The 14,676-nt window shown below is 37.4% G+C and overlaps 1 protein-coding gene across 14 annotated transcripts in view; it reads left to right on the top strand.

Annotated features, from left to right (window-relative positions):
- The window catches only part of NKAIN3 (sodium/potassium transporting ATPase interacting 3), a 372,374-nt gene that overhangs the window by 116,440 nt on the left and 241,258 nt on the right, over window positions 1-14,676 (top strand). Inside the window, exon 2 of one of the 14 annotated variants that reach the window (XM_083823887.1) lies at window positions 4,341-5,695. The exons of the other annotated variants lie outside the window; for them this stretch is intronic. Coding sequence (XP_083680013.1) covers window positions 4,341-4,479 — 139 coding nt within the window. The 3' untranslated portion in view covers window positions 4,480-5,695. Of the gene's footprint in view, window positions 1-4,340; window positions 5,696-14,676 lie in introns of those variants that run through there. 14 annotated transcript variants of the gene reach the window in all.

Below are 14,676 nucleotides of genomic sequence, written 5' to 3'. Positions count from 1 at the left end.
AATGATTTTTGCAAGTCTGGCCAAAGCACGGGAGGGGTGAGGTTACCAATGTCTCAGTTCCTGAGTGCAATGAGTAGGATGAGAAGAATCACCACAGCCTTCTGGCTGCCCTGGCTGTGCTGGAGGTGCCCTCTGCATACTTTGACACAGTGGAGGGTGAGTTTCTGGTCTGTACAGATGAGAGTCTGCCTTTGCTTTTTACTTTATAAACTCTTTGAGACTGGCCTTGTCTTCTAATATGTCTCTGTATAAATTCTCTATATCTGCTCTTTGGTATTATGCAATATACTGTGACCTCAGCAATAGCCTCTGTATGCTACCTGAAGAAGCTAATTATCGTGATAATAGACTCTTTCTTAAATGTCATTGTATGTATTTGCTCTGTACAAGCTGACAAATTAAATCCTTGACCTGAGCTATTTAAAACCTAAACGAAGACACAGAGAGGCAGGTTGCAGGCAGAAGGCTGCAGTTCCTCAGAAGGATTTGTCTTGGAATTTAATATGTGCTAAGTGTTTGCTTTTTCAGGGCATCATGGAAAAAATACTCTTCAGGAGAGACTAGGGTATGAAGAGACCAGTAAATCAGAATAGGAAGAACATTTGGCAGGTAGAATGAACAAGGACAAAGAGGGAGAATAACTTGAGGCTTATTTTATTGGCAGGGTTTATTAGTGAATGGGAGGTAGAGGATGAAATATGATGGGATCTTGATATTCACTGTGTAATTTAGTGTGTGTATGTGCACTACTGTGTTTTCTTCTTCCCCAATCTATGCATCATTCATATATTTCATTCCATGCTGATAAGGATTCAGATTTATAATAGTTTTAATTTCTAATCTATTCATGGTGCCTATTATGTCTATATATTATGTCCATATATTATTCCCAGTTTGAAAAACGTTTTCTCACCAAGCCCACGTATATGCTGTTCATGGCTTGTATCCAGACCATCAGTTGATATGATTAGGAAATCGAGTTTCCAGCTGTTGACCAAAAACATCTGGAACATTCCTACACTTACTGCATAAAAGTTCACCACACAAACCGCAGCAGGTGACCTTCAAAGCTGTAAAAGACCTGCCAAGTATTCATACACTGCAACACCATCAAGTAATGGGTGCAAATTGGCTGAATGGTCTGTTTCACCCACTTTTAATAAAATTAGCTTTTCTTTTTATCATTGGGAGCAAGATTAAAATAATATTATATGATTGATATTTATGTTGATATTTGTAATCAAATATTACTATAAAATTTTGATTCCTCCTGTCTCATCAGTCCTATCTTTTGTAGTCATACAGTCACATTTTTCTCAGTTTTTCAGCAGCAGGGAGTCTCACCTATGGCTATATTCAAGGGGCCACCTGAATGTCATCTTCATTCATAAAATTAAGAGGGGAACCTGGATGTTTGATGGGACTATGGAGGTTACTGAGACCTTTGGATGGGTGCACATTCTTTAAGAACATATTACAGCCCTCTCTCAAAGACTAGTTTCAAATATTGATAGAAAAATAATCATTTTTCATGATCCCATGAGACAACTATTAGAATTTGTTCTATGCCTCATTTGAAAGGATAAGAAAATAGTCTTTTTAACATAGCCATTGTAAATGAAATGAACTATGTATGAAATTTGAAAACTGAAATATGTCATTACTCTGACAGACTGGGGAATCCTAATGGAATTCAATACAACTATGTGCAATTTGAGGAATTTAAAATATTGAATGTAAAACTACAAAGACATAAAGGAACAATTTGTATAAGCTGTCAGTCAGAGCAGAAATACATGTTTTACAAATTTTTTCATTTGTCATAACTGAAGGAGAAGAGAATAGACATCAAAGCACACTTTTGGAAATGTGGTTTATTTTAAGGGTAGGATAAACGAGTCATGATTCACACAGCTGGTAATGAAAAGCGAATCTTTCACCGCAAAGTCCTTCATTTAAATCCCGATCTGGGTTACCGCAGCCACTATTACCTTAAGACTGCTGGGGATCTTTGTGAATTGGCACTTGCTTACTGGTACATAATGATGAGATGTCCTGACGATAAAAAACAGCATGAGGTACTTAAAACAGGAAGATAAGCAAGTAGCTAGATGTAGAGACTTTCTTGCTTTCTGATGTCCTGCCGTGAACTAAAACTCTTCGGGTATCGCAGTGCTAGTTCTCTGATATATAATCTGTTTGTCCAGCCTTTCTCCGTCTGGATTTCTACATCATAGTCCTTGTCACAATCATTGAGAGTCCAGAGATCATCCATAAATGTGAATCCTTAATGCCATGAGAGAGAGTATATAACCAGTACTTGAGACAGATCATTTAGAGCCAAACACTTTGTTATACAGATGAGCTTCTTTTCCTTTCTCAGGCATAATATGAAGATTATCATGAGCAAACACCATGTATCTTTTCTGCTGTCTAAGGTTTGAATTTATGGGTTTAAAGCTTCCCAAAAGTCCAGCTGAATGAAGGCAAGCAAAGCTCTGTTCATTTAATCTACAACTAAAACTTGTAGTTTGCTGAGAATGCTTTTGTCCTCATGAATTGCTACTTTGCTCAGCTTGCTGTATTCTGATTTCTTTTGGTGTTAGACTGGAAACATTAACAAATGGTGAAGGTATAAAATATGTAAAGCCTCTGAGGCACTGCAAACATCAAAATGATGTATTCCATGTGTGTGGTATTACACTGACTCTTTTAGGGCAGCATTTGTAGTTTGTTAGCTATAGCCAGAATTGCTGTTTTGTTGTATTTCACAGAAGTCCATCACTGAAGTAAAAATATGCTTTGGAATATAATTTTAAATCCCAGTCTTCCTTTCTCACTTGATTTTGGGTAATACATATTGGATACCAAAAGAGAGAATCAGAGATATACTACATTGCCTAATGAGTGACTGAAAATGGTTGAAACAGACATGAGCCTTGGGAAAGCTCTAAATCCCTCCACTCGTTTGGATCTTGCTGTTTCTGTATCTTGCTGAATTGTTTGTACGAGCCGAAATATTTTTACTTAACCTAACAGGAGAATTACTCAAGCTAAGGTTATAAAACTTTTGTTTGGGCCTGGAGGAAACTCATTAATGTCCACAGCATGTGGTCCTCTCATGCTATGTCTACCGCTTGTCATCAGCTTAACCTGAAAGCTTTGACTGAAAGAAATGTGTGGGAGGGTACAAATATAAATGTCAGAATAAAAGAGTATCACTGTCCCTAAGAAAGATGTGGGGAATATTTGAACCAAAATGGCTTTTAAACTTCCCCTGCCCACTGTCCAGTTCAAGCATATTAAGGATTTTGTAGCTTTTTATTTTCATTACCTGCACTCTCTTCCTGTGCAATATCTTTGGGCTAAGTTACCTGGAATTCATAGAGCAGAAAAAAAAAAGTAGTGGCTTAAAGTGTGTAAGAACCCAATAATGAAAAATGAAGAAGAATTAAATAGGATTGTAATAAGCCCCACTAACCCAGGAAGTCCCCTCTTAATAAATCAGAAGAGCAAGGGATTCAGTAAATGAGTCAAAATATGTGTCCTGCGTCATTACTAATAACACTCTGCTTAAAGGAAGGCTTTTTGTAATAGAAAATATTGTTAATAAAAAAGGCTCTTTGTGGCCATTGGGATTTTTTTGTTAATAACAGTGGTGCCAGTTGACAATGGATTTCCTAGATAATGTTCTACATTTCTAATGAGGTTCTACATTTCTAATACGGAAGCTACTGCAGGGACATACACGCTCAGGTTTTTGTTGCTGTTGTTTTTCCAATTACCCTCTTCAACACAAAAGGTCAGAAGAATATTTGACTTGACGGATTCTCCTTTGGGCCCACAGTGGAAGTTCAGACTTGTTTCTTACCAGAAATTGGCCAAAGGAGGCTCTCAGCACAGTTGCAGTTGCAACACTGCACATGGGGGGGGGCGTGCAGTACACAAAGAGGATGTAGTGACTGCATGGGTGTAGGAGTTTGTATGGGTGAGGTCTCATTTCATAGAGGGTTCTGCAGCTTGTGCTTCAGCTGCTAGGTCAGGCTCTCGGCTGGTGTAAATCAGTATTGCTATGGGCATGTTGTGGAGGTAGAATAATGGGTGCCAGCTGAGGTTCTTGCATCCCTACCATCCATATACGTGAGTAGGAATGGGGAAAGTGCAGGGCTGATAGATATACAGGCTCTAGTTGGCATGTCTGTTATTGCTGAGAGCTTTTTTGTATTACAGCTGTTCTTATAGATGTCTTTTACCTTCAGCCTTAGCGTTTGTCCACTGTACTGCAAGGTGTTTTGCCTCCTCTCGGTCTCACAAAGAAATTTGCTCTGTCACTGTTTCAGGTGTAAGCTGATGTCACATTCCTTTGACATGGGTCCCAACTGGAGGTATTGCAAGCTTTCACTGAAGCTTTGTTGTAATGGTAGGTTGCTGACCTGGTCAGCAAGTCGGATTGTATGTCCTGGCTGCACTGAATTATAAAACTATTAGCAGACTTTTCTACCAATGGAAGTAGAATTTGATTTGAAATTCAACTGAGATTGAAAGTATTTACTTCTTGCTAAAATTAGTATTTATACCGATTTGGAGGTGGACAAGGATGGCTATTCCTGGCAACTCATCCCTTTCTAATGTTCAAGAGTATACTGTCTTCTGATTTCCTTGCTACCCGAGGAGATGTGGACTGATCAAACATGCAAACGGTAAAGACAATAATAAGAGTTGGTCTTTTTGTCTCTTGAAAAGCCTGTTCTCTGAATTTCTAGTTCACTGGAAATTTTTGGGAAACAAAAAAGTTTCAGTCTGGATTGAAATAAAATTCTGAACAAGCATGTCTTTTGTGAAAAGGAAATCCTGCATTTCAGCTGTCTTTGTTCTGAGTAGATACCCATCTTTCAAGATATAATCACTTGAATCTCATATTTTTTATACATTGCAGATAAAAGGCAAATCCTCAGTTGAGTTAATTGACTTCAGTGATATTGCAGAAGGTACAAATCAAAGTATATTGTATCTACTTGAGAACTTCCATTTAAATCATTCATTCACTCTGCTGAACAGCGCAATTCAAGCAGAAAAGCAGGAGAAAGCTTCTGTTTTCTTCTGCATTCTGTTTTTTGTTTTTTTTTTTTTTTAACTGTATTTTTATTTAGTTAGTTTTTTGAGGGTATAAACTGGATATTAATTTCTGGTACAGAACTATGTGAATATTTAAACAGCAGAATAAGATGCTTAGGAACTTTTCTGATGAAGCTTTATTTTTTCTGTCCTATTTAATTTCATTTCTTCTTGCAAGGTAATTTTCCTTTGAGCTTCTTTCATATGGCGCAGAAAAAGAATGAGTATGACAGTTTATTAACTTTACAACATTTCTTGGACTGATTTTCAAGTATAAAGAGGAAACATTTTTGATTGTGTAATTTTACTGCTATTATCTCTAGACTTATCTGAGTATGAGGTATAATACGCCTAGTTACATGCCTTCATATTTCAACATTATATAACCAATGGTCCCCTGTGTGATAATTACTTAGGGACAGATTCTTCAGTGTTAGTCAGATTGAGCTGTATGTTACTGAAAAGAACAAGAAATTATTTTATATGAGAAAATGAATTTAACCTGACCCAAAGTAATTGTAGTGTGAGTCTTGTTATGCCAATACCTTACTAGGTAGATGTATTTGCCAGTAGATCATGATTTACAGTTATTCCTCTTGGAAAAAAAAATTGTATAAAAATAGTTTGGATTGTGCAACACTTGCAAGAATCCTGTTTATGTAACTAAAATTAACTAATATTAATTGCAAAGTCTTATTAATGTTCAGATTTTATAGATACATTTTTGGCTAAAGATGTGCAGATGACTTGCAAATCCAAAGGTGGAATGCAAGATTTCTTTCATCTGACTAAATAGAATACTTAAGTAGATACGCTCTTTTTTTTTAAAAAACAAACAAACAAACAAACAAAAAAATACCCTGCATTATCTTTCTTACCAACATGTCATTGCTGCTCATTTTAAGTGTTATTAATACAATAGTTGCTGGAAGAATTTATCACCAGTTCTTATTTTTAACAGTAAACTGAAGTGTATTTACTTAAGGCAAGGGAGTATTTAAAACATAATACCTCATATTTCAAATTACGTTGTCTCAGTATTAGCATCAAAATTTGCTCTTTGCTAATCTGCTCAGCATTTACTAGGATCTTATTATTTCTGTATGCTAGATGGATGTCTAGAAATCACCCAAGTATCTGCAATATTTTCACTATTGAACGTTTTGTCACTTTCTGTCCTTCGTTTGAGTTCTCTCTCTTTGAGAGCTTCAAAAATAAACAGCATATGTATAAATCCATTTATGGCTTTAAGAAACATAAATACGAGCCGTGCAGTTGTAAAGAGGTTTAGGTGATTTTATGTCTGTCTGTCTGTGCATTTGAATTTGTCTGATGTCATCAATCTTTGTTTCTACCCATTAGATATTACCAGTAGAAATTCACATTTTCTGTTCATTAGTGACATTTTTCCATATCATTCACTGAATTTAGGTTTCTGGCAGGAAAAAGGAAAAACTGAAAAATCACTGATGTTAAGCTGTTGCTGGGTATGGTGTTTGTAAGGCATGCCGGTGTGCAGAGATGTGTTGCTATATATATGGATGTCTTAGTCTTCAATTTTCTGTTAGTTTCCTCACGTGATTTTTTTGTCAGTAATGGTCATCTTGTAGAACTGGACAAAAGCAAATTTCTCATAGCATCTGGATCTGAGTAAACAGCTGATATGGATATGTTGTTGTTTTTCCTTTTCTGTATTCTTGTCTTATCTAAATGTTCTTTGAAAGTTTGATGCAGATTCAAATTTATTCTGTGAATCAATTTTCCTTTGTCCTATACTTACTGAACAATGGGTTTCTTGGAGAATTACATCAGTCCTCAATATTAGATTGATAGCATGAGGGTCAGCATCTCTGTTGATCCAGGTGTTGATCAGTTAGTGCTTTATCAAATTTTTTATCTCATTCTTATGATTTACTTCAAGCTGTCCAAAGGAAAACTGAATATATTAACTGACATGTTACATTTTTAATTCTTAATATAGTTTCTTGAAAAGGGTTCAAAAATGCTCTAAAAATATGTGTCAGGGAATATCTTTGTGCTTGCATGTGTGAACAAGTACCTCTGAAATTTCCCACCTGCTGAAAGGAACTCTGATACAACAGTGAAAAAGTTCCTTTCTTCATATTATTTAATTGCAAAATAAGCCAAAATCTTCTAAGTGTTATTTTCAGGTTTTGCGGGTATTTTTAAATTTTCCTTGTTAATATATGTGTGTGTGTGTGTATATATATATATATATATACATATATATTATCAAATGTGCACCATACCGGTTAGTCCAACCATACTAAAGAGTTCTTTACTGTGGAAGTAGTCAATTTTACTACTTCCATACAAAGAAAGTATAGTTACTGTGAAGGATGATGAGAGGTGCTACAGAAACATAGACGGGAATTTAAGGATTTGAAGTAATTTAACAGGATTTGAAGTAGGATGAGGATGTTTCAGAAGGTTGCAGGATGAATCTTCATCTTAGTAATAGCTGAAAAAATCTTGCCAGTAGTTGTGTGTTGAGTGGTAAGAATTAGAAATGAGTTAACAATCCACCTGCGATAAGTCTGTTTGTGTCACTTTTTACTGAAACAACAAAAATTGCATGACTGCTTGAAAGCACACTAGTATGAACAAGAAGAGGCAATACAGACAAAGTCCTGCATATCTGTTTCTCTACCTTGCCACCGATGATACAAAGTGATCAAACTGCTTTGTTGACTGTTTCTATTAAAATAAATATATAAAAAAATCCAAAATAAAAGTCTGTGATGTTTTCTGAATATTTTAACTTATTGTTGTGTTCTGCTCTGCCTCTGAAGGATACCTACTCAATATTCAGAGATTATTTTAAAGTAAGTTGTTGCTCATTGTAAGCAAGAGTAGTAGATAAGGATATAATAACAGAGATGAAATGAAAATGAAACTTTGCTCACAAGTATTTTTTACAAGAATTTAACTTAAACCATATAAGTCAGACATATGCTAAGACCCACTGTGTTCTCTGGAGCTGGAATTAGGTTACCAATGTGCAGGGAGAAGTCATGAAAATGGGGGTGAGATATTATGGAGAGCTGATGAGGACAGCTGTTAGCAGCAGTGAAAAGTTGTAAGGACAGCTGATGCAATGAAAAGAGATGTGTCTTAAAGCTGGGGATGAGAACTGTAAGCATGGCGTAGATGAGAGAAGAAGCTAAAGGATATTCAGAAAGTTATTGGTTATGAATATAATCAAGTAACTCAGAAAAAAAAATCAAAAAAACACAACACAATATTATATCATAGTAATCAAGGTTGGAGGGAACCTCTGGGGTTCACCCCCACCCACTCCTTGGTCAAAGCAGGATCAACTAGAGAAGGTTGCTTGGGACATGGCAGGTTTTGAGTATCTTTAAAGTTAGAGACTCTTCAACTTCTCTGGGAAACCTATGCTGGTGTTTGACTGCCCATATAGTAAGAAAGCATTTTCTTCAATTCAGATGGAATTTACTATTTTTTTTAAATTTATGTCCATTGAGTGTTTCCTTTTACTGTGCACCACTAAGAGTTTGTCTCCATCTTCTTTACTCCCCCCTTTACCTGTAGGCAATGCACTGCCTAGTTCAACCCAGGAGTCCTTTGGCCTTCTTTGCTGCAAAGGCACATTTCTGGCTCATGTTCAATGTGGTGTCCACAAGGAACCCTAGGTCATCTTCATGAAGCTGCTAGGTCCTCCAGCCTATCCCCTATTAAAACTATAATCCCTACCTAAAGGGCATTGCACTAACATTTGTTGCATTTCATGAGGTCCCTGTTGGCCCATTTTTCTAGCGTTTTATAGAATCATGGAATGGCTTGGGTTGAAAGGGACTTTAAAGATCACCTAATTCCACCCCCCCTGCCATAGGCTGGAATACCACCCACTCGATCAGGTTGGCAAAGGTCTCATCCAGCCTGGCCTTGAACACCTCCAGGGATGGGGCATCCACAACCTCTCTGGGCAACCCATTCCAGTGTCTCACTGCCCTTACAGTGAAGAATTTCCTCCTGATGTCTAGTCTAAATCTATCATCTTTTTAAGACCATTCCCCCTTGTCCTATCACCATCTATGTGAGTAAAGAATCCTTCTCCATCCTTTTTATAAGATCCTTTAAATATTTAAAGGTCACAATGAGGTCTCCCCGGAGCCTTCTCTTCTCTAGGCTGAACATCCCTAGCTCTCTTAGCCTTTCTTCATAGGAGGGGTGCTCCAGCCCTCTAATCATCTTTGTAGCCCTCCTCTGGAGTCACTCGAACAGGTCCACATCCTTCTTGTGCTGGGGGTCCAAACCTGGATGCATCACTCCAAGTGGGGCATCACAAGGGCAGAGTAGAGGGGGAAAATCACCTCCCTTGACCTGCTGGTCATGCTTTCCAGGTCCTTCTGGAAATTTTTCCTAATATTCAACTTATGTCTCCCCTGGAGCAACTTGAGGCCATTTCCTCTTGTTCTATCACTTCTTGCTTAGGAGAAGAGACTGACCCTGACCTCATTCAAAGGCATATTCCATACCTTATAAAGTTATGCTCAGCGGTAAAACCTGGGGAGAAAATGGGGTGGGAAGGGAAGTGTCTTTCATGGTAGCCTTTGCTTGTAGACTGTCTAGGCATTAGTTGCCCTTTGGGAGGTGGTGAGTGCCCCTGCATCACTGTTTTTTTGTTTATTTTAAATCTGTTTCCTTCATTTACTAAACTGTCTTTGTCTTGATCCATGAGTTTTCTCAGTTTGCTTTTCCTAGTCTCTCCCCTGTCCTGCTAGAAGGAGAGGGGGCGAGAAGTGAGTTTGTGTGCTGAGCAGCTGGCCAGGGTCAATCCACCACAACCTTCAAGCTTATCATCTCATTCTAGAAGGTTGTTGGGTTGGCCAGGCTTTATTTCCCCTTCATGAACCCATGCTGACTACTCCCTATCACTTTCTTGTACTTAATATATTTGAAAATGGCTTCCAGGATCATTTGCTCCATCACCTTGGGATCAAGGTGAGCCTCATCAGCCTGTAGATCCCCAGATGCTCCTTCATGCCCTTCTTGAAGATAGGAAGGGAAGGGCATTTGCATTCTTCCAGTCCTTAGGAACCTCCCCTAATCACCATGACCTTTCAAAGACTATCAAGAGTGGCCACCTCCCTCAGCACTCACAGATACATCCTGTTGGGTCCCATGAACTTTTATATGTCCAGTTTGTTTAAATATTCCCTAACCTAATTCTCTTCCACGTACAGTAAGTCTTCCTTGCTTTAAACTTTTTCAGGAACCTCAGGGGCCTGGAATTCCTGAAGGCCAGTCTAACCAGTAAAGGCTGAGGTGAGAAAGGCATTGAGTACCTTGGCATTTTCTTGTTCTCTCTCACAGGTTTCCTGCCCCACTTAGGAGCAGGCCTGTTATTTTCCCAAGCCTTCCTTTTACTGCTTACAGACCTGTAAAAGCACTTTTTGTTACTTTTCACACCACTCACCAGATTCAAATGCAGATAGGCTTTTTCTTCCCAAACTTGGTAACTGCACGTTCAGACAGTGCAGTGGCCACGTGCCAGTGCAGTGCAGTGGCCAGACAGTGCAGTGCACGTTCAGACAGACAGTTCAGAGACAGTGTCTCTGTATTTCTTCTGGGTCACTTGATTGCTCTTCCACTTGTATGTTTCCTTTTTAGGTTTGAGTTTAATCTGGAGCTCTGTGTTCATCCACACAGACCTCCTAGTGCCTTTGACTGACTTCCTTCCCATGGGGATGAACCAATCTTTGTCTTGGGGGAGGCAGTCCCTGAAAATCAACAAACTGCCCTAGGCCCCTCTTCTCTCCAGGATTGTCTTCCATAGAATTCTTCCAACCTCAGCCCTGATCAGGCCAAAGTCTGTTCTGAAACTGAAGGTTGTGATCCTGGTATTGGCTTTGTTCTTGCTCCTCCCTGTCCTGAACTTCACCATCCTATGGTCACAGCAGCGAAGACTGCCCTCAGTCTTCACATACCTGGCATGCTCTTCTGTGTGTGCAAGTGTAAGATCTAGCAAAGTATCTCCCTTCTTCTGCTTCTTAATCATCTATGTGAGGAACGCACTACAATGCACTCCAAAAACTTCCTAGATTACTTGTGCCCTGCTGTTTTATCCCTCCAAAGGTACAGAAGCAGTTAAAAAATCATTAATTTTATTGTTAAATACTGGACACTTGTCAGATGTGGCTGCTGTGTAGGGTATCAGATAAGCATGTAGCATAGAAGTGATTTGTGTCTAAAAGGATAGGGGGAAGGTTCATAGATGTGAAGAGAAAACAGAAGGATAGCTCTTGTGCTATACTGAAACAATGCTGAGGCCATCAGCAAAGCATTGCCCAATTTGAGTTCTTAGAAACAGGTTTTCATATGGTCTTTGTGGGTAAAAAGGATCTCGTTAAAAAAAAAAAAAAAAAAAAAAAAGACCCTGCCATTAATATCTCCTCAAAATGCAAATATTTACACAGCTCTGGAATTTGGCTAACATCCAAAGGTAAAAAGGATGTTGTTTGCTATATTTTTTGTTGTATCTGTTCAGAAAAGCTAATTGATATTTTGATTTTCTTTTAATAAACAATACACTGGATAAATAATACATGGGACAAAATTCATCTCTGATGTAATTCCATTAAAACAGCTTGGCAATAGTGAAGTAATGTAAGGGGTGCATTTGGCTGATAAAATTTGCATACTGCCTCACAAGGACTTGATGTTTTTCAAGCTGTGTAATTGGGAACCAAACAATTGCTACAATAGGTCAACAACTGTCTATTCCATGAAGTGCACACCATATTGTTAGAGAAATTATAGGTGGTTTTCCATGCCACTGCACAGTGCTTTGTGAGATTAAGCAAGGTCGCAGAATATGAAAAGCAGGAAAAGCTTGCAATGCCTTCTTTATCTCTGCAAATGCATTTTCATCATGAATTTCAGCACTGTAATTTTCAATGTAATTCTTTTCTTGCTAGTTCTATTTTCAAAGTGTTTTAGAGAATCTCCTCTTGCAACATTGCTTGCCACCGAAGCAAAATATATAAATCTCCTAGTGAAAGAAGAATTTTACAAGATAATGTTTTTCAGTCTCCTAACTACATTTTCAGCCCCTCATAAGTTAGTAATCTTATTCTACTGCTGGCAGTATGAAAAGTCCAAGTAAGAGGAGATACTTGTCCTAGGCCTCAAAGAATTCTCTTCTTTCAGTATGTTCAGTATTGGATAAGTTCAATCATGACAAAACTCAATATATGTTGGTAGACTACAACCAGGGATGAATATATCCATATATTTTCACTCAGAGGGAATTTCCTCAAGATAAGCAAGTATTTTACACTTTTGTAGACATGTTGTTGAAAAGTCAAGAAAGAAGTAAGAATGAACTAAAAATAGTAAGTATCAGGAAATAAATGGTAAGAAAAAAAGGATACATTAGAATGGCTCATAATGTTTATAATATTTTTACAGAAAAAAACAGGCATCTAACAAAGAAAATGAAGGATAATGCTCTAATTGATTTCTGTGTGCCATTATTCAATTTTCGTTACATGCTTCCTATTTCTAACTGGGGAATAAAAAGCAGCAAATTGAACTCAAGGTTTGAAATTAAAGCAGAAAGATCTGTCTGGAGCATGGTCTGGACTGTGAGAAAGGCAGCTCTCTGGGAAAAAAAAATAAAAAATATCTGTTTTTACCTTTATTAAAAGATATAAAAAATCTGTTATTTTTACGATGTTGATTTTCCACCCAAGTCTGAATTTTGTTCTGAAGAAACAAACCTGATTTTTGATGAACAGGAAGAAGGATGAGCTTCACTTGTTAAGCTCTTAAGTTGAAATTGGGCTAAGTATGATGCATGAAGACCTCAAGTAGTATATTTTGGTCACATTAGGAAGTAAAGAGCTTTTTTTTTTTTTTTTTTAATTTGTAATATTAGAAGTCAAATGGTCATTAGATCAAAGGGTGGGTAATAAGTAAACAGCTGTAAGGAACATAATATCAGTGTGACAGTGAGTATCTCCCAACAAGATAAGGAACTACTTTGCATGTTGATCATTGTGTAAGGAGTTCTGACCAAGCGCAGTCAAGCTAAAATTCATCTGGCTAATAATTTATTAGTATTAAGTATTTATAATATAATAAATATAATTTATTATTAAGTATTTTATTTCACAATACAAGGCAAAGATTGTTGGTTTATCATTGCTGTAACATGCCATGTTTAAACACCCAACATATAATTTAAATAATGTTTAATACATGACTTACATAGGAACTTGAGTGCAAAGTATTTGCCCAAACAGAGTATACTGTTAGCAAGCCCACCTGTTTCTGGCAAGAGTTAGTACTTAAGAGTCCTTCTCATCATTCTTCAGTCCCCGTCCTGGGAAAGTTGAAGTCCTTTTGATATTTTGGGCCTCTCTGCATGTCTCATACATAGAAAAGCACAAGAAGCATATCAGGGAGTTGCAGGTTGACACTTCGAGAGCCTTTTATCAATGTGTTAATGTCATTATTCACTGGAAGTCATGGTGGAGCCCACTTGGTTTGGATTCTTAAGTTCCCACTGGGGGCTGGACCACACTGAATACAAATCTGTAGTACATCTTCCAGTTGGTTTCATCCTAAAAGAATCTAGTCCATGCATACTAGAACCTTTCCAAGAGATGAATGAGTAGGTACAAATGATCAGGGAATTCACTTAAATTCACTACTGCTCTGAAATAAAGAACTAATATAGTTGTACCCACAGATGATGATGCAATCTCCGTAGGAATGCAATTGTACTTACCTTTTTTTGGCAAGATTTTACCATATTAATATTCTTTAATCAATACTACCCATGCTTATATGCCCCTTCTCTGGGTCAATGTTGGAGGACTATTCCTTCTTTCAAATCCATCAGGTATTTGATCCAACTGTTGTTGCTGCAACAAGATCCTTAGACTCAGTGGAAGGGAAAAAACAAAATAGGGGAAGAATGGTGGACTGGCATGGATAAGGAGCAATTTGACTCCATAACCAAAGAGTGATGTTTGCGGTAGAATGTCAAGAAAAATCCAAGTCACAATAAGGCCAGTATTTCTGGGCAACGTGGTTTTTAGATCTTAACTGCGTTCTCCTTCACAAGCTTCTTGGAAAATTTAATCATTTTTATATTCTATATTGTTATAGAAAGAAAAGGAAGGAAGAATATTTTTCCAGTAGCATATCGATCTCTTCGTTTTGGTATTTTAAAAGACACAATGAAAGCTTACTTAAACTAAACAAGAAAGATTTGTGTATATAAGAAAGAACACTGATAGTTACCAAAAAGAAGTCTATGTAATTCAGTTATTATTTCTATCAACTTTACTTCCAACAGCAAGAGCAGAATGAATTTGAGCTGTGCCAATATTTCCTCAAATTCTGGTAAGTTCATTGCCATGCATACTTTCTCAAAAATGGGGATTCACAACTTTGAAAAAGGTCTTTTCTACCGGTATTTCACTGTGGAAGATGAATCTTCCATTAAGCATTCAACATTTTGCATACGAAGACTCTTATATGTTACTTAATCAGGGAATCGAT

The sequence above is a fragment of the Anser anser genome (genome assembly GCF_964211835.1).
Source record: "Anser anser genome assembly, chromosome: 2".
NCBI lineage: Eukaryota > Metazoa > Chordata > Aves > Anseriformes > Anatidae > Anser > Anser anser.
This window is presented reverse-complemented; position numbering and strand designations above follow the sequence as displayed.